This window comes from Onthophagus taurus, chromosome 1, assembly GCF_036711975.1.
Source record: "Onthophagus taurus isolate NC chromosome 1, IU_Otau_3.0, whole genome shotgun sequence".
Lineage (NCBI taxonomy): Eukaryota > Metazoa > Arthropoda > Insecta > Coleoptera > Scarabaeidae > Onthophagus > Onthophagus taurus.
Window position 1 is genome coordinate 14,915,569 of NC_091966.1, and position 21,577 is coordinate 14,937,145.

General features: G+C 31.0%; 2 protein-coding genes across 3 annotated transcripts in view; one reads left to right on the top strand and one right to left on the bottom strand.

The window, feature by feature from the left end:
* The window catches only part of LOC111413140 (slowpoke 2), a 393,515-nt gene that overhangs the window by 202,595 nt on the left and 169,343 nt on the right, over positions 1-21,577 (bottom strand). The window lies entirely within an intron of this gene.
* LOC111416963 (uncharacterized) lies at positions 8,389-11,995 on the top strand. Its single transcript, XM_023049124.2, has 11 exons — positions 8,389-9,098; positions 9,245-9,422; positions 9,591-9,663; positions 9,989-10,117; positions 10,660-10,782; positions 10,911-11,030; positions 11,124-11,249; positions 11,310-11,447; positions 11,573-11,710; positions 11,784-11,857; positions 11,922-11,995. Exons 1-10 carry the CDS (start codon positions 8,457-8,459, stop codon positions 11,854-11,856), a joined length of 1,740 nt encoding a protein of 579 aa, XP_022904892.2. The 5' UTR covers positions 8,389-8,456; the 3' UTR covers position 11,857; positions 11,922-11,995.

Here is a 21,577-nt window from a genome sequence, read left to right on the forward strand (position 1 = left end):
GCACATTCAATACACTTTGAATTAATACGAACTGTTTCGGTGAATAGTAAATTAATACACCTCTCTTAAGCTGGCAGGACCATAATGGCAGAATCGATTGAGACCTATTGGATTATTTAGTACTTATGTTGTACTAATTTGTACCACCAATAAAAAATGTGTACCTTGTGCCATTAAAGAGAAATTCGTGGCGCTGCTAGCTTAATATTAAGCTAGGAGGACGCAAAAAAAGGACGTAAAAAACAGAGGTGGATTTGAGAAGAGCTGCATTTGTACTAATTTGGTAAAGTTTCCCAACGTATATTTTTATACCATTGCGTGATTAATTGCAAAAATGGACGGTTATCGGTTTGCCAAATGATAAGCGAAAATCACAACGTCAATGCTATTCATTTTTGGCTGGCAGAATGGGTGCGTTCTGGGTCACCGATGCTCAAAGAAATTGTATGTGATTCGTCCAGAGCGTTTTTAATTGCAATTGCGCGAGCTTTTACAGGATATCTTACCATAGACGATTATGCAGATGCATTTATAACTTCTAATTTACCGAAATGTTACATAAGAATTGACGTTGCACATTTTGTAAAAAAATATTCAAATAAAATTATAAAAAAAAACTATAAATAAAAAAGTAAAAATTTTTAATTTAGATTCAATTGAGCAATTAGTGCTTTCCAGAAATATAGTAAATGCTAATGAAATGTTAAAATCCATTTTCACATTAACGTTGTCTGCGCCAATAGCAAAAATATACCATCTATTTCATATTTGAAATTCGTTAAGGCATTTATTCTAATTTTCGGTGATAAATTTTCCAATGAAAAAATCATTTCTGTCTTTAAATATGAATATCTCGAAAACAAAAGAATTGCGACTGCATGTTCATATGTCTTATGTAATTTTAGCAAGTAATATGTTTTGGTAAAGATTCTCGGTTTAAGTGATCCTGCTAGCTTAATATTAAGCTAGCACGAGTTTCTCTTTAATGGCACAAGGTACACATTTTTTATTGGTGGTACATATTAGTACAAAATAAGTACTAGATAATCCAATAGGTCTCAATCGATTCTGCCATTATGGTCCTGCCAGCCAAAAATCTATCTCACTTTAAAAGTAAGAAAAGGCGACGCCCGCGTTCAGAGAAAAATGTATTGACAAGATCTTTTTCCTCTTTTGTATACCGGCTATTAACAAGTATACCTGCTTATGTAGACAACTTTAAACGAAATTTTGTAAGTTCATATTCTTCTTGATGGGTGGACTTTCAGTCGCCAAGTTGTACACAAAAGCCTACAGTGCTTTTTTTTATACTTGCACGTGAAGAGTTAGAACACAACGTGTCGTTCCGACATTTTGGCGCCCTGGTGCCACATTGAAATCCATATGATATACCTTGATAATGCAATGGGTCGGAGCCAAGGTCTATAGAACATAAGGTTACCCAATGCTGATTCTCCTCCTCTGAGGGGCAAGGTGGGTCAGTGACGTAGCTGGTTCGATGAACAACACAACACGATGCGAGTTTAAATATTTTATATAGACTGTACCACAGTATAGGCTATCTTTTACTCAACTCTACGCTGACTATATCGAACCAGTGACGTCATTCTGCGGGGTAATAGTCAAATAGTCGATACTACAGAGGCATAGGGAATTAGGTAACATTATGTTCTATAGACCTTGGGTCGGAGCCTACGATATTCCAGGCCGTATTGTAATGGTGGGGGTTCAGGCACAGAATAACCAGAAATGACAGTGAGCCCGTCTAGACAAAATGGGGCCTTGTGAATCGCCATTTTATTGGAGTTTATTTTGAGCTAATATCACATCGGTTTATTATTTACTAATAAAAGTTTGACATATTGACTCCAACCTAAAGTCTATTTATGATATATGCATAAGTTTATATAAGTACGTGTATCTCAAATAATTAAATAATGTTTCTTATCATTAACTGTTTGGGTAAATTACTAAGAACGTGTAATTCTGTCCTTAAAATTATCAATAACGATGGATTAAAAAAAATTTATATTGCAATTCTACTTTTATATATAAATTGTGTATGTATATTATATTATTAAATAAAATAATAGTATAAACACAAAAAAAAATGCTGTGTATAAATAATTCTTTTACGATACAAATTTAAGCGTGTGAACCTGTATTATAAACTCCAATAAAATGGCTGAAACAGTGGAGCCATACCAAGGTTTATATATTAAAGATTGTCTAAGTTCCTATGCTGCAATACTTTGATTTTAGTTTGTGGGCGAGGGGCAAGAGCAGGAGTGTTTCATGGCCATGTGGTGCTCCATGCCTTTGTTTAATTTGAATTGCTTGGCGGTATTATTTTCCACATGTGACGTAATGCGCAGTATGATTGCATACGAACCTAGACAACCTCTTATATATAAACCTTGGAGCCATACATGGCGCCAAAGCATCGAGGTCCCAAGCTGGCCAATCTAAAACATCAAACGTTCCGACAAAATTGTCAGTTCTGGTTATTCTGTGGTTCAGGGTACGATGACAAGGAAGGAATACAGCAGTGTAGCCGTTTTAAGACGACGTTTAATGTTATACGTATATAAAAAAATATCAGCTTCTATGACATTAAATTTTCATAATTTTCTGACATTTTCTACAAAATTATTAAGTACTATTTATGATTTATGTATAATTATTTAATAATATATTGCACAGAATCAATGATACTTTATTTTCCAATAAATTAATTAACTTATTAAAATTACAATTAAAATAGTTTAGATTAACTTTTTCTACCATTTGGTTTAAGAATATAGTTTTTAGCAATTGTTTATGGCTTGTGGACTTTTTAAAATAGGTTTCATACTCTTCTATAGTAATTTTAAAAACAATATAAAATATATAATATAAAGTAAATTCTGCAATAGTTCAGAAGAAAGAAAACATTAAACAAGTCGCAAATAATCTACAGAAGAAACCCTGAAAGTAGCTAACTTTAGAACCGTGAGAACTCCCCACCATTACAGTATGGCCTGGAATATCGTAGCTCCGAATGGTTAGATTTTATGAAATTGGAAAATCGTCAGAATTTTCGATCGTCAGAATAAAACTTATTATTAATTTCATATTTTTCGTCATATCTAATTAGTATTATGTATTTATAAGCACTAACACTACATATTTTTGATCAAACTTTTTGACATTTAAATTAAAAAGAAAATGTTTTGTCGTAATGAATATTAAACTTCAAAATTGTTTCGTTCAATTTTTGCCTTCTATTTCTTCTGTTAATAAAAGATTTGTTTAATTCGTCTTGTGTTAACAATTCATATTTTAACGCATTATAACTATACCTCTAACCAATTACTCGTAATAGACATATTATAATATATGTATTATATATTATAATATACAGGGTGATTCGGGAGGAAATGGAAAGATTTTAAGGACATGTCTAGGAAGCTAAAATAAGCAAAATAAGCCCATATGTTCAAATCCGATTTTCATTTGTTTGAGATATTTTAAACAATCATAATTTCAAAAATAAAGCAAAATTTATTACTAAACTAACAAACCAAAAAAAACAAGTAGCATTAATTCATATTAAATTTTCGAAAACTCCACCACTCACTTCGATACACTTATTTGTGCGTTTATAAATGGACCTGGTAGCCAGTTTCAGTGAACGATGATTCGCTCTAATGAACGCCGCAGCATTAAGAATACGATCTAGTAGCGCATCCCTTGTGTCCACTTTCCTAGCATAAACTAAGGACTTCATCCATCCCCAAAGACAAAAATCTAGGGGAGTGAGGTCCGGTGATCTCGGTGGCCAAGGGTGCGGGCCTCCTCTGCCAATCCAGCGATCGCCGAAATGCGTATTTAGAAAATTCCTCACATTATTTGAATAATGAGGGGGTGCTCCATCATGTTGGAAGATCATACGTTGTCGAATATTCAAAGGTACATCGTCCAATATTTCCTCTAAATGGTCTTCCAAAAAATGTAAATAACCTTCCCCAGTAAGACGGCCATCCAACACAAAAGGACCAAACAACTGATCATTTAGAATGCCGCACCATACATTAATACTAAACCGATGTTGGAAATTGTGTTCTTGCGTGGCATGGGGATTTTCGTCCGACCATCGATGATTATTATGGTAATTGTTAATTCCATCTCGAGTAAATTGGGCTTCATCAGAAAATAATATGCATTTAAGTAATCTTCTGTTTTCACGAATCCATTGACAAAATTGTAGTCTTAATGGATAATCGCCTTCTTGGAGATTTTGTACTTTCTGCAAATGAAAAACGTTTAAGCCTTGCCGCTTTAATGTTTTCCAAACCATTGTTTGTGGAATTTCAAATTGTATTGCCATGCGCTTTGTACTTATGCTTGGATTATTTTCTACAACATCCAGAATATTTTCTTCATGTTCCAAACTGAGCCCTTGCTGTTTTTCAGAAACAATGCTTGCACTTGGGAACATTCCACTTTCGCCAGCACGTGTAAAAACAGTTTGAAACACTTGCCTATTAGGAATTCTTCGATTCGGAAAACGACGTCGATACTCTTCTACTGAACGAACAGTATTACCATTACAAAAACCATAAACAAACACCATATCTGCATATTCTCTATGACTGAAAATGTGAGGCATTTTTATTATTTCGTAACAATTACAACTATCACTTTAATTAACATTTTGTTTCAAATTGTCATATAGGATAACGTTGTCAAACATAACTTGATTAACTTTTTAAAAAGAAAAACCTAATTATCTCGGAAACAAATGAAAATCGGATTTGAACATAATATGGGCTTATTTTGCTTATTTTAGCTTCCTAGACATGTCCTTAAAATCTTTCCATTTCCTCCCGAATCACCCTGTATATATATATATATATATATATAATTAGATCATTATTAATAAAGAAAATGTTTATTTAGTGAGTATTTCGGTTTAGAGTCATCATAAAGTTTCTTGCCCTTTATTCTTTTCAAACTTGCGGTCAAGAAAATAAATATTTTATTTTTAATTTTTTTTCTCGTCCCAAACTTTGGGGTGTCATAAATTTTGCCATGTCAAAAAAAGATTAAATGATTTAACCAAAACAAATTTAGGAACTTTTTTTTTTCAGAATTGTTAAATTTGAGAAGGTTTAATAAAATAATATGAATTTTTATTTTGTAATGTCTGGTAATCCATATCTTATACGTTATTCTAAACATAATCATATAGACTTATACGCTGGGTTAAAAAAAACACATAATTGAATTAGATATTGTAATAGACAAATAGATGGTTATCACAAGTATATGTTTTATTCAAGTGAATAAAATAATGAGAAGACGATGCTGCAAAGGACAGGAACCGGGCTCAGAAACTGTTGTTTATTTAACTTTTATTGTCGTTTATCTGTCGTTTTCGAAACCTTAGACTACATTTTTGTGGTTGTATAAGAAATTAATCGCTTATTTATGTTTTGTAAAATAATGTTTCATTTTCATGATACATCTAGAAAAATAAACTTGTAATTAAATGTAAATAAATATCACTAAATAATTTCTTTTCTTGCGCTTATGCAGGTAGGTTTTTAAGAAAAGCAGAGTGGCGTAGAAAAAGATCCCCACCATACTTTCAACTTGCGATGGCCGTTTATTGTGCGTGCCTGAAGAAACCTACTCCTATTGGCCGTCCTTACACTCGGTTATATTATTATTATTCTTGATATTGGAAACGCTTCGACAACGAAGATCTTTAGCGCTTACCGTATTTATAATTGATGGAACAAATCAAAAGACTTAAAAAATACAATCAAATTAACAGGATTTGCGTATGCACCATCCAAACATGGGATATTATGTAATTGTCTCTCGTTGGCATATAATTCACAGTCTAGCAGGATATCCATTACCGTGAGATGAACTTCGCAGTCCAAACATACAGGTCTTGGTTCTCCTTTTAACAAATAACCGGAAGTCAGTTGTCTATGTCCTGTATGTAATCTCGCTAGTTTCACCTGTTCTGATCTATTTAAGTTGCCTTATGGCATCCTTTTGACGACATACACTGACGTCAACATTGTTACCGTCAGCCCCGTGTCCTGCTTTATCTGCCCTTTCATTACCCTCAATGCCGATATGACCCGGTTCCCATATAAATACGATCTGTTTTCCAGAAAGCAAGATAACATGTAACAATTCTCCAACCATCCATACCATCGGTTCGTTTGGACACATTGCTTGTAATGATTTAACAGCACCCAACGAGTCTGTAACTATGACAAAGTTATTTCCATTATGACTCATACGGATGAAAAACAGAGCCTGGAAGATGGCATACAACTCCGCAAAGAAGATAAACGCAAAACTCTGTAACCTCCATTGAATAATCAGTATCCCCAACCACAAACGCGCAACCAACCCCACTCTCCTTTTTGGAACCATCAGTATAAATAAAAACAGCATCATCATAGGCATTAATTATATTTCTAAATTCTGCTCTAAGTAATTCCCGTGGTGTACTCTGTACATGTAAGATTTAATTTGAAAACGGGTTTATTTAACTGCAAAGGAGTAAATTCGATACTGCATAAAGAAACAAGGGCATGGTAAAGTCCAAAGTTTCTAGCAGTTCTCTGGCCCTTACTAATTCCGGTCTTGTAGCTGTTAATCTGTATACAGGTGGTTGTTGGGAAAACAATACAGAGATTGGGTGCTTAGGTTGTATGCGACTTTTACAAAATAATTAAGAATTTGCCAATTTCGTCGATTGTGAAGAGGGACAATACCAGTTTCACAATACAAACTATGAACCGGACTTGTGGGAAAAGTTCCAAGTATGTACCGTATTGCAAGGTTGTGTATTACATTAAGCTTTTTGAGTCCAGTTATTTTTGCAGAAGAATACACCATACTACCATAATCAATAATAGATAATATCACACTCAATTTATTTACTCAATATATTTCTGCCATCTCTGCCATCGTAACTTGGCATCGAATATAATCCCCAAGAATTTAAATTCAGGAACATCACCGATACGGATACTTTGTAAATACAAAGAGAGATTTTTTTTCTTGATGACTATATCGCCTAGAGAGCAGAACACACTTTGTTTTTTGCACAAATACCTTATAACCAATCGACATGGTGTTTTTTAAAATAGTTTTGATGGCAGGCTGAACTGAATTATTAAGTTACTGTACTGTGGATCCTTTCAAATATATACAAAGGTCATCCACGTATAAAGATCTTCCTATTTCTGGGTTAAGATTGGATATTACATCATTCATAGCAAACAGAAATAGGGCCTTAAGCTTTTCAGTACAGTAAAACCTCGACTTACGCGACCCCGTCTTACGAGACCCCGTACTTACGCGGTTTTTCTAACGATAGCGCTTTGAGGTTTTCGACATTCGAATTTATTTACTTCTAAAAAAAGAGATCGAGGCATGTTAGCTACTTTTTTCCTAACTGGTATAGTTTTTGAGATAGCCTATTCGGACATCAAATTTGAACCACCTGTACATACATTTTTTACATCCTTGATTTTATAATATGTATTTATCGAATTTCGACTTACGCGATTTTCGATTTACGCGGCTACTGTCAGTCCTACCTATCGCGTAACCACGGGGTATTACTGTATAAGAAATTGGAATTTTTCCCCATTCTGCTTGCGATGCAGAACGATTCCTTACTACCTATGTTGTGTTTACTAATTGCTTTTTCTAAATAATTCCACACGTGTTCTATGGTGTTAATATCTGGTTAATAACTCAATCATTACTGTTTATATGATTTCGATTAATGCTCGACGAATACGAATTTGAATTTAATTAAAATCATCACAAAATGAAATATCTAATCTCTTATCACTGGCAAAATAGCCCTTAAATAAAAAATATGTAATATCGACAACTTTTATTTCTAAGAAATTATAAAGAGCTAAATTAAAGAAATTTGATAGTTCAATTCGTTCGCTCTTCATTGATTTTATTGTTTATTTATATAGTTAGGCGTCAATTGCATAGATTTCGACGAACTTATACCAGATTTATAAATCATAAATGTTGTAGATATAGAATGAAAGAAATCTTTATTAATTAATAAAAATATATTTTAAATAATTGTAATATTAGCAGAACTATACAATATCCTAAGACCAATAAAAATTGATTGAAAACATTGTAAGTCGATTTTTATAATTCGTTTCGAATAAAGCTTTTTTGCCTATAAAATAATTTTGGATCCGATGATGTCATGCTAAAGCAAACGTTTTCTGAGAAACCCTTTGAAGAACCTTATCTGCACATCATCTGACGGTACCGTCTCCAGACATACTCAACACGTGCTGACTGGAGGTGGTGGTTATAAAAGAACAGGTCGGTGAAAAAAGAATTAGTCGCTCCTGGTTCATCTTCTTGTGCTGATCGAATATTTTTTTATACAACTCGAAATGGCGTTACCATACAGCAATTTTTTGGAAGACTATCCCATAAGTCATGTCCTTAATCAGCGTATAATGGGCCCTATTGGAAATTGCCAAATTAATCCACCCTCAGGATCTGAAATTTTCGTCAGTCGTATTCCGCTGCATTATACAGAAGTAGAATTATTTAAAATTTTTTCAACCGTTGGAAATATTTTTAAACTCAGAATAATGCTTCGTGAATGTAGATCGACGTTTATGTATAACCGAGGATTCGCGTATATTACGTATACAACCCCAGAAGCAGCGGAAAGAGCAGTTAATGAAATCACCGCACAAAATAATAAATACACTGGTAAATACTTAACTGTTGAATTATCGCATGATAATTGTCGATTATTCGTCGGTGGTATACCGGAACATAAGACCAAAGATGAAGTTTGGAAACAACTTTTAATGTCGGGATTTGAAGGTATCGTTGAGATTATCATGTATAGAGCATACACCAATCGGTCTGTAAACCGGGGCTTCGTTTTTGTTGAATTCGAAACACACCAGAAAGCTGCCCAAGCTAGGTATTTGTTTCAAAACTTGAAATTGTGGGATACCAAGTTAACCGTGAACTGGTCGACGCCCTTACCAAAACTTGATGCAGTCACTTTAGCTAATGTAAGTACTTTAATATTTTTTTATACAAATCATTTTATACAATTTCTGTCTCTTACACATTATTATTTTTTTATAATTTTGAAATAAATCTTGTATACAATAAAAATTAACAATAATTATTATTGTTATAATTAATTTTTCATTAGATAACGAAGTTGTTCTTCAGAAACATGAGTGTAACTGAATTACCAGAAGAATTCAAAGCTACCTTAACCCATGTTTTAGATGGAATGCCATTGAGGAAGGTGTACAAATTTAAAGATCAAGCTTTTGTACATTTTTATAATCGCAATGAAGCAGAAGAAGCAATGGAGAAATTAACAGGTAAAATTACTTGATTTTCTGATACCTAATAAAATAACAATTTTATTAAATGAATGTATGAAATATTTAAATCTTTCATTTTATAAATAGTTTTGACATAAAGGATCAGTAAGGTTTTTTGAATTACCTACAAAAATTAATAAAATATTTGTCAATTTGTTTTTTTAGCATATTATGCAAATAGTGTTGTTGAAATTTCATGGGCTATACCACAAAACATGGCCCCTAAAAAACATTATTGGTAAGTAAACCAAAATTATAAATAGTATACCAATTTAGTCAAAATTTTTGAGTAATATTTTCCATGAAAAGTTAATTCTACACATTTTGGTCTAAAAAAAATATCAAATCAATAATTCTTTCGTACAAGGATTTGATAAAAGATATTGTTTTGAGGAAATAAAAATAATGATACAACCGAATAACACAAAATTTGCAATTTTTTCTTTTTTCCATATATTTTTAAATTATACAATGGAAAATATTGCAATGTGTATGCTGGCTAAATTGTTTTCCAACAACTATTGACCAAGTCCATTCATAAATAAATTTTATAATTTTTGTAGCAGCACTTCACCAACTCCAATCAAAAACATAAATATTATGTTCAATAAGAAATCTCCTTATGTTGAGCAGTCAAGTTCCCTAGGTGAATCATCATCATCAGATCACTTTCAACAATTACCTCCTCAGGAGTAAGTGTTAAAATTTTTAATTAATTTTTAATAAATTAATCAAATTCTTTACTTTTGATTAAGGATCATTATACTGCATATAGCTTACCTCTAACCTATGCTTGTATACTGAATAATTTTGCTCAAAACAACTTTGTTTTTATTTAATAACCAACAACAGACTATTCATAATGTTGTTTAAAGAGTTGAGTCTCCTGACTTAGGAATCAATATTTTTTACCAGCTATTTAGCCTGTTTTCTTTATTATAAAATTGACATGTCACTATCATTTGCTTGTATATCTAGTAATTAGGTATTTGTGTAGGATTGATTTGACCACTAATTAGAAATTGCATAACATTGAAAAAAGTATCTTTTTTTTGCCACAAAATTGTCAAGTTGAAATATGTAGAATATTAATTTCCTAATCCACCATAAGACCATACATTCTATTTATGTAAAAAATGTATAATATGGAAATATACTACATAATTTATTTATTATTACATTTGATATACTCTCATTAAGCATTTGTAAATTAATTAATTTTTTTTTATTTTAGTTCTCCAACATCTATCAAAGTTTCTAATCCATTACTTCATAGTCAACCTGAGCAATTTGATTGGTCAGATTTTTTAAATCAATCATCGCCCTTAGATTATTTTCAACAATCACACAATCAATTGTAAGTTTTTAAAATTGGTTGTTCATTGTTATCTAATTTTGGCAAACCATAATCAATGAATATAAAAATAAAAAAATTATCTGCATGCTGTAATTTTGCAAACTGATGCGCTATTTTTATTTTATTAGTTCTTCTATGCCTATTAATAAGACCGACCCTGTTATTAATCATGGAGCTGAAGAACCTGATTGGCCAAGTTTCTTAAGTGACTCTCCATCTTTAGATCATTTTCTACAATTACCTCACTGGTAGGTTTTTAAATATTAATTTGATTCATTAATCAATTATAAACTATTATGCTTTAATAATCGATGTATTAATAACTTTTTTTTAAATTTTAGTTCAACACCAACCAAAAAATCCAATTTGTTAATTAATAATAGTTCTCCACAGCCTGAATACGCTTCTTACAGTGGGCAGTCATCTTCATCATCTGTCAATTACCAACAGTTATTTTCCCCTCACTAGTATGTTTCAAATATTAAGTTAGTAACATTTCCTTTAAAATATATTTTGTTTAATAATAGTTCACCTATACCAAGTCAATATGATATTGATCTAATGAATCAATCACCATCATACTCATCTCCCACTCAACCTCCCATTTTGCAAAGAAGTCCATTAACTATACAAACTTTAGATTATCTGCACTTAGTTCGCCCCAAGTAAGTTATAAATAGTATATTTATATTGTTTTACTTGCAATAGCAATTTAGTTAGGGTTTCAATGATAAACTTTTGCAGGATTTATTGATGCTAAATCTCCTTATTGATTTATTTTTTTTATCAGATCTCCCATTGAGACGGTTTCAAGTGGATTGAACATTGAAAATTCAGCATTAATTGATAGCGGTTTTTGTTCTGGTACCGAACAACTTAATTTATCAGCTATTAAAGATGAATATCTTCCTTTCGATCAGGTTTTCAGGTGAGCTAAGATTTAGATATTAATAGTGTTGTTAGTATTGTTAAATATTATTGCTTTTTATTATATGTTCTAGAACATTAGCTATATCAACCAATGTGATGACTTCTAATGATTCTAAAGAGCCAAATGAAGCCATTTTCAAATGAGGTAATACTGAAAATACATATTGTTTTTATAAAATAAAACTAATTATTTTTGTTTTGTTATTTAGAGTGGTATCCAAAGTTAATTATTCTCATGAAGCAGCTTAAAATCTATGTGGAAGGAAGAACATCTTCATATAATGATTCCTTAATTAAGTCTTTCCAACTCATGTCTATATAGTATTTATATATTTTAATCTTGTTCTCAGAACTTGTTATTGTATTACTTTCTATTATTCATTATTTATAATGTTAATATTTTTATATCAACTTCAGATCAATTTTTTTAAATTTGGATTTGGTGTGCTTTTTTATTTTCTTATTTTTATTTTAATCTAGATTTAGTGTTTGTTTTTGTAAACTTTCTTTAATATTTTTTTAGTTTTGATGTTTTGTAGTTCTTAAGAAATAGTTTCTTGTATTTATTAATATAATGATATCAACATTTATTTGCATTTTTTTACATGCTTCTACGACGTTTTATGTATAGCATTTTAAAAGTTAAACTCTTGTTACGTGTTACCAACAAATTTACAACGTTTCCGTTCGAATCTTGACAGATTTTTGAAATAAGGTCTGTAAATGCTATGCTGCAGTTTTTATTTGATGAAACAAAAATTATTTTTGTTTAATTAATGTAAAAATCATGAATGAAACGAAAATCTGGATTCGGATGACGGGACAAAATATGAAAAGCGTTTGAACTCAGAAAAGATTCAGAAGAGGCGATTTTCTATTTCTTACCCTTATAAATTAAAGAAATCAAGTTCGTGTTCATTTAGCAAAGTCATCAAATCTTACAACGTAATTATCTTCAACATTAAACTTGTCGTATTAAAGATATACACGACCTGACTTGATTATAAACTCGAGCACCCATTGCTTTGTCTGAAAGAAAATGTCACAGTTGAGTCTCTGCGACCTATATACTGTAATAATCTGTAAACTAAAATCAGTGTGTTACAGAAGACTTCTAGTTTCTACATATATCCCTAACGGCTGAGTTGTTGCAATTTAGTATCTGTCCATCCACAATGGTGGCAAACAACCGCGGCTTATTAAGACAAAAAACCTACATTTTTTATTCTGGGTTAAGCCAATGAATTGAGCATCTTTGGAATCATATGGTATTATTTGTAGAGCCTCACCTGTAAGCTACCTCGGTTTATTCAAACGAAAACGTACATTTCACCATAAGTTAGCCAAGCCATTGGAATGTATTGATCACCCTTGGAATCATATACAATCGTAGAGATTTGACATCGAATTCTTTTAATTGGTAATGTGCAAATAAAGTAAGCAAAGATGATTATAGGCAAAAGCAAGAAGCCAAAAACATCATGCTTCTTGGTATGGTTTTCTAAGATATTCATATCCGATGTAAAAAAATTGTAAGAGAAAGAGGGAAGGAAAAGTATTGTTGGTCATTAATAATGCACCAACTCATCCCGGATTAGATCATCCTGTAGGTAATTGACGAAGATTTTCTGGTGCTATTTTTTTACCTAATGAAACGAACTGTTGTAACGCTTGCTCATTGGTGAACGAAAAGATTTGTTGTTATAAATTTTTATGATTGTTGCTGTATATTGGTGGACTCGTGAAACAGTTTGACTACACATAATTTAAAAAATGAACGAAATAAACTATGGAAAAAAGGTAACGAAGAAAATGAATGCTAGAGAGAGTGCTGAGTTGGATAATATATCAACATACATATCAAACAATACTCGGATTCGAAGAGTGTTATGAACAGAATGTTAATTAATGGCTCGAGACGGCCATAATCTACAAGAACATCAAAATTATGAAGACGATGAAACTATCGATATAGTAGTTAAAAATAATGATGAGAATCATGTCCACGTTGATGTAAGATCTTCACATTCAGATGCATTTAACTCACTGGAAACTGCCATGAAATGGTTCGAGATCTGCCATGTCCAATAACAGTTTAAAGAAGAGTTCAAATTGTTTTCATACCATTATGAATTGTATATCTACAGTGTCCGCCAAAAAGTCAGCAACACCCGTTTTATTTCTGTTTCATTGCATCAAAGTTTCTGACATTTAGCTTATATGGAAGGTTCATACCGATCTTTCGATCTAAATTATTTTCAAGATGGTGGCCACTTCCGGTCCCCGGACGTAGACCTCAACTTCGTTATTTTAAATGGAATGCTATAGTTTTTATTGCACCTTTTAATTGTATGCGAAAAAATATGTTGACTTTGATAAAAGTTACTGGTACCTAGCGTTTTTCGTGTTCGAGTTACTTTGATTTTAAGTTTTTGTTTGGTAAATTTCACCATGCTTTTAAAACCCCATATCTCAGCAAATATTTATTTAAAAAAGCTCTAACTTGGTAAGATTACTCTTCAGATGATATCAAATAGATTGTCATTTGTTGTATCAGAGTATCTTATACAGGTTGGTCAAAAATTGAATTGTCGTTTCTCCATATTCAAGGGCAAGAAAGCTGAAAATTTTATATGGTACGCCCCATATTCTTTTAACCTAACAGAGAGAGAATTAAATTTCTTATCCAAACCTAATTTTTGTTTTCATTGATTCATTTATTTGTTCTTCTAATTGTTATTTTTGGTAAATAAAAGATAGTGAACTAAAAGATTATCAATCAAAGTTAATTGTAAAAATAAATTAAACGAAAAACTGTCAAAATATCATGTCCTAATAAAAATATAACCGGTTTCCGGTATTTCCCGGCAAATTCCCTTTCTGGTGTACTAATAAAATATGGGGCTTACCATTTAAAATTTTCACTTTCTTGCCATTGAATGCGAAAGAAGGTAATTCACTTTTTGACCATCGTGTACAAGATACTGTGATACAGCAAATGACAATCTATTTGACAGCATTTGACGAGCAATCGTGCCAATTTAGAGCTTTTTTGAATGAACGTTTCCTGAGATATGGAGTTTTAAAGAGCATGGTGAAATTTACCAAACAAAAACTTAAAATAAAAGTAACTCATGGAAAATTGCCACGAAAAATTTTAAATCAAAATATGTAACTTGAAAACGAAAAGCGCTAAACTTTTTATTGTTTCATGCTTTCGACGTCTTTTTTTTTTCTTTCTTATGTAGTTTGGTTTTTATTCCTATGTATTATTGTAGTGGACACTTTTTTGGGATTTTTCCTGTACGTGTCCCGAATATGAATAAATGAAATGAAATGAAAATAACGAAGTTGTGGTCTACTTCCGGGGGACCGGAAGTGGCCACCATCTCGAAAATAATTTAGATCGGAAGGTCGGTGTGAACTTCCTACATAAACGAAATTTCAGAAATGTAAATGCAATGGAACAGAAATAAAACGGGTGTTGCTGACTTTTTGGCGAACACTGTATATTACAAGCATATGTTATGAATAATACTAAATAAAATAACTACTAAATAAAATATTTTATTTAAGAACTATAGATTTTAGTTTTATGTTTACAGAAATATATTTCGTATATTTTGAAATAATGACTTCTAAAATAGTTGTAAAATGTTTCATTTCTTTATGTACCAATGACGGCCGTTCTCGTAATGCAAGTTGTTCGTCAATTGTAATATTATCACCTGATAAATAATATTTTTGAAGCTTGTGCTTTATGTTTTCCTAAACATATCTAACAGGTACCAACGTACCTTTTGCTTTTCTAACCGATTTGGAATTTTTATCGTCGAATAAAAATCAAATATTAAATAAATTTTTTACATTTTTTATACCTTTGCAGTTTTGTTGATGACAGTAAAATACTTGTAACCCGAAACGATTACTTATTATGAAGCTAGATATTCGAAAAAGAAACGATATTCGTTTAAATTAAAGGAGCTACAATTGAAATGTTTACTTTCTCCAAAAAGTAAAAAGTTACTTAAAAGCAATAGTACTACAGTTAAAAATTGCTAGTTAATAAAACGATGATAATTCAAATCCGTAATAAAACGTTTATTTGATTCGCCGAGTGAGCGCTCTATCGATCACAAAATTTCAATACAAAGGCGTCATTGTATTATATCCGTTTCATAGCGAGCTGGACTTTTAGTCGCCAAGATATAACCAAAACCTGCCGAACACGGTGCTTTTTTAGACATGCGAGTAGCGGGTCTGGCTCGTCTGGCTGCAAACGTGTCGTCTCCAGTCGCGTCTTTTTGACATGTCAGGATTTGTATACTTCATAAGTTATGACTCATGAGTTATGAGTATCATCATAGCTTAATAACCAAATTTGTTGTCTCTAAAGTTGAAAAATCAATATTACAATTCACTTTTCTTACAAATTAGAGTTTTAAAAATAATGCTATCTCTATTTGTATACAGACTGTCCGGAAATTACGTGTACAACGCAAGACGTAATATGTAAATACAACGTTTATGTAAACGTAAATATGTTTTTTAATTTTTTTTTAAATAAGTCGAAAAATCCTCGATGGATTTTTTGGTCATGCATTTGTATTAGTACACTACAGGTATTTGTGGAATAAACTCTAATTTCGAAAATTATAGGGTGTGTAAAAACTTTGTAACAATAAATTATGCATCCCTATCTTTTTAACCCTCTGTAAAAACACTACCATTTTTTTTTGATAGTTACTTTAATTTAGAAACTATTTTCTCTTTTACAAAATTTCAGTTGGGTGGACGGTTTAGCCATAAAAAAATATTTGGTAAATCCCCACAAGCGCGAATGAGTAATGCAAGGTAAATAAAAACGTTTTTTAAATAGTTGGCTAGGTATAATTAATTTTAAAAACATTTTGTTACTTAAACTTGACAGCAGTAATCGTATTTTTCGTTTTGCGTTTTATCTTTGATTCATCATGAATTTTCAAAGCCCTCTAGCGACTAAACTAAGTAATTTTGTATATAGATTAATTTAGTTAAATCATCATATTTTTGGTCAAGGTACTTGTGGTCTTCCGTTGTACACGTCATTTCCGGACATCTGTATATACAGGATGGAACAAAAGTATGGAATATAGCTAGTAAATAAGTCATTTGTTATTTAAATGAAAAATGTTTCAAATAAAAGTGTCCTAGTTAGCTATGGCGCATATTCTCGCTATGTTTGTTTGCTTGTATTGCTTTTAGTTTCGTTGCTATGGTATCCAACATTGTTATCTTAAATGGGATATTTAGGTTTTTTACATATTTTGCCAGATCATATTTCATTCTATTCGATGGATATATCATATCATCAGGTTTTAACTGATTAACCTAAACTTAAACTTTAACCTTTTCAGGTTGCTCTTGGTTGTTCAAGCTTTATCATGCGCAAAAGCAAGTCCTGTAATAATTTAATGATTAAGAAAATCAAATTAAAGATTTTATCGTAAAACTTAAAGGCATTGTAAAAACATTATAAGAAAAAAACAGAAAAACTACAACAAATGTACAAATTGCGCATCATTTATTCCCACGCAAATTGTTCACACTATTAGAGACAACATCAACTGAAATTTGTCGTATTTCGCTTGTTATTCTCTCTCCCCACCAAAAGAAGTCCAATGGGTACAAATCAGGCGACATAACAGGCCATTCAATAGGTCCCCGTTTGCCGATCCACTTCCCAGGTACTGCCGCACCTGAACACTATAATGCGGTGGTACTCCATCTTGTTGGAAGATATCTTCATTGATTCCACCATTTACCCTTAGGAATAAAGCCTTAATCGCAGGCATTATTTCATTTTGCAATTAATAATTTAAATACATCTCTGCATTAAGGGTGTTATTTATAAAAAAAGGTCCTATAACCTATCCACGAAGAATGCCAGCCCAAATATTTATTTTCTGTAGATATTTTGTGTGGCCTTCTTGTATCTAATGTGAATTGGTATCACTCCAATATCGGCAGTTATGTCAAATCATATTGAAAATTTCCTTTAGTGTTTTTTTATTTTAGTTTCATTTTGTTGTACTTGTAACTTACGATAACATGTACTTTGTTTCTGTTTCATATTTATTGTTCTTTCACAGTACTATATTATTTGACCTATGCGAAGTTAGCCCCCAATTAGATAGGATTTTACATGTATAGTATTTTGATTATAAAAAGAGAACCAGTCAACCGATTTCGATAAACAATGTCTCATTGGAAAGCTTAATCCTTTCCTTAAGCCCGATTCGAAATCTCTTTCGAATTCCGGTAAAACGCCAAAATAATGCGATGGTACAGGAAAATAACACAAAAATGTTATTACCGTTTTTAAGTGGTGGTTAAACTGTCATCAGGTTTACTTTTTTTTTAATAATTCCATGTTTTTTTAAATGAAATACATTGTGTGACATATCATTGAAATCAGAATTAATTGTCCTATTTTATGGTGTGAAAATCGAATATGGCGTTAATAAGAAAAAATAAACCTGATGATAGTTTCACGAAAACGAAACGTCGGAGAAAATTTCTAGTTGTGTCATAACATTTTTCATAAAAAGTTGCCTTAAGAATGTTTTTTTAGATTTACGAAAAAACGAAAAATAAAGAAGTTATAGGTAAAAAACGACAAAATCATTATTCTGTTTTTCAGCCATATTTTAAAAACTAACACGGCTAGATCCAAAAACTTAGTTGAAAAATGATGAGCTTTGATACAAATATATTAGTGAATAGGTAATAAAAATATCTCTTATAAAATTTAAAAATATACAGTCCCATTTACAAAAAAAGGTTTTATAATTTTATCTCAGAAACTATAAATTCAACAACATTTCCGATAGAAAATTTGAATTCGCCAGGTTATGTAACCTACATACACAAATTTTTGTTCAAATTAATCAATCCGTTAAAAAGATTTCATGTTTCCATACATTACGCGCGCATTGTGTAGAGGTAGAGTAATCCCCGACGCCCTCCGTCCTCGTAACCACAATGCAAAATAATAACTTTACATTCAGTAAATCTATTTATCAATTAGTTCTAGCCCAATTTAACCCGTTGTAATCCATTTTTAATTAAAAATATTATAAACAAAACTAAATGAAAACACCGAAGCTGTTTATAAACATTCGATGTATAAGAATGGAAGGAAGCGAACGACGTTGCCAGATCGTTGGTAAATACAGATAAGTTCAGATAAGTTCCTTTATTTACCCAGCTGCGTTTTCTGAACTACAGATTGGTGTGCAAAAATATTCCACCATGTGTTTAAAAAACGGTTTGTTCATTTGTTACCAAAGAAATTTACAGACAAAAACATAAAAAAAAAAGTTTTTATAAAAATTAAACGTTTTAAGAATGTAATTATTAAGTAAAGTAAATTAGTATGTAAAATGTTAAAGCGTAATTCTAAGTACTTCCGATGTAATAACGTCTTTTTCTGGGGCGCGTTCTTTATTAAATCATTTAGTGAAGCATTCTCTACCACTCCAGACAGATGTATAAAAATATGCACTAGCAAATTTTTCAGGATTAATTTGAAGACAAGTCACTAATTACATGTTTGGGGGTCACGCTCAGAATATTAATGATATTACGATTTGTAATTAGTTGAATTTCTGAGTATATTGAGGCTAGTTCATGAATAATGTGGTGTGATTTCATAAATAATTAATTCTTATTATATTGTTACTGGCAAGGAAGATAAAATATACGTAAATGTAAAATAAAAGGACGAAGATTGAAGTGATGCAACGAGTGTCCGTCCAAAGATGCTTGGAAAGCGCGGAAAGAAAAGTTAACAATGGAAAGTTCACATTATGAAAAAAACAGAAGCTTTATTGTGTGGCCCCTGGACTTGTAGATTAGTTGATATATTATTGGAAATTGAAAATAATCAGTTTTTATTATTCAACAATTTAACTCAAAATTAGGTTTTTGTAGCTCTTGAACACGATCTCAAAAACTATTGGACTAATCTTTTCAAAATTTTTTACAGACACAAATATTAGTTTCATAATAAATTGGACTATTAACAAATCATTATGAAATTCTCAGAATTTGTAATAAGAACTATATGCTTTTCAAGGAAAAACCGGTATTGTAAAATATCTTTCAGATATTAACTTTTCAACATTTACTCATTTTTCGTGTTAATCAATTATGTTCACTCATTTTCAAAAATCATAATAAATTGTACTGCAAATAAATCATTATAAAATTGTTAGGAATTATTATCAGAAATTGTTATACAAATTATAAACTTTCCAATGAGAGAAGCGGATATTCAAAATATCTTTCGTTTTTGAGATATTAATTTTTAAACATAATGAGGCGTTATCGTAATTTTCGGAATAAACAATTATTTTCAAAAAATCATAACAAATCGTGATTTGAATAAATCATTATGAAATTCTCAGTGCTTGTTATACAAATTGTAAGCTTTCGAATGAAAGAAACACATTATTGAAATGTCTTTTAGGTTTTGAGATATTAATTTTTAAACAGCAGAAACCATTTACTCATAGATTATGGAACTATTTTCTTTTATACTTGACTAATTCTAGCCACTGTAACGAATACTGGAATATCCAAAACAACTCACGCCATAACATTCCCCAAGACGATTTTCATTGAAAAGTTTTGGAGATTGTGAATACTCATTTTTATATAAGGCATCAGTAAACAGTTATGAATAAACTAAATGTTTGAAATAGTTAATTTCAACATCTTAATAAAAAAAAACCTTAAAAATGTATAAATTGCTCATCTAAATGTATCTGCATAACTTTTCTTTTAACTTTGATTTGGTTTAAAATGACGAAGTGATGAATTTACAAATGCTTATTGTACTACTTAACTTACCAAGTAGAAAGAAATATTTCGTATTTTCTTATCAATTACCTGTAACAAAAAAAACATTTTTAGTAATTCAAATTATTTTACTACTATTTAAACGACCGATTTTGCAGTAATTTATTAAGAAAGCTCTAGAAAACTGGCTAACCTCATTAAATAACAAAAAAATTGAAATTATCATTAACATTTGTACTTCTAAAACTATCTAAGAAAGCGGATTTTAAAAGTTAAAGAAAATTTTGTCAAGAATTTTTGCTGTCATTTCATAGGAATGGGGTTGGAATAGATTAGCATATGAGATTCATAAAACGTCATCTTACAGTAATCCTCTGAAATTTATAACCTACATTTATTCTCGCATTTTTCACAATGATTCACGAATTTTTAAAGTTAATTGAATAATATTATGAAATATTTCATGTAGCAGATTTAAATTTAATTTTTAAACACCTTATCGTTAAATAAATAAAGTATTTAATTTTAACTTTCAATTTTGTTAAAGAACTTTGAATCGATTTGAAATACTATATCATAATTCAGCTCGAATAGCATCATGTATGCGTTTGAACCGCATTCGCAATATAACTCCAAACAAAATTTTCGTGAAAGTGTAGATACAAAATAGCGGTCCAGCATTACCATGTATTAAAACGTACTTCTATTATGTAGCTTTGAGTTGTCAGAAATTGATTGATGATTTAATGGGCGGATTTGGTTATAAAGCTCGTCTCCAGATACACAATTTGTACACCGGATAGTGTAGCAACACCAATTTCAAGTTTTTAAAATACAGATTTCCAAATTTAGATTCGTTGTGGATGTAATAGCTGTTATAAGAGTTCGAAATTTATCTTTATGTGTATCATAAAGTCTATTAAATCACTGGGAAAAATAAATATATAGTATAAATAAATATATACATCGATAGCCTTAAAAAGCAATCGCTCTCTAAAAAGTCAAACAGAGGCAAAAACTG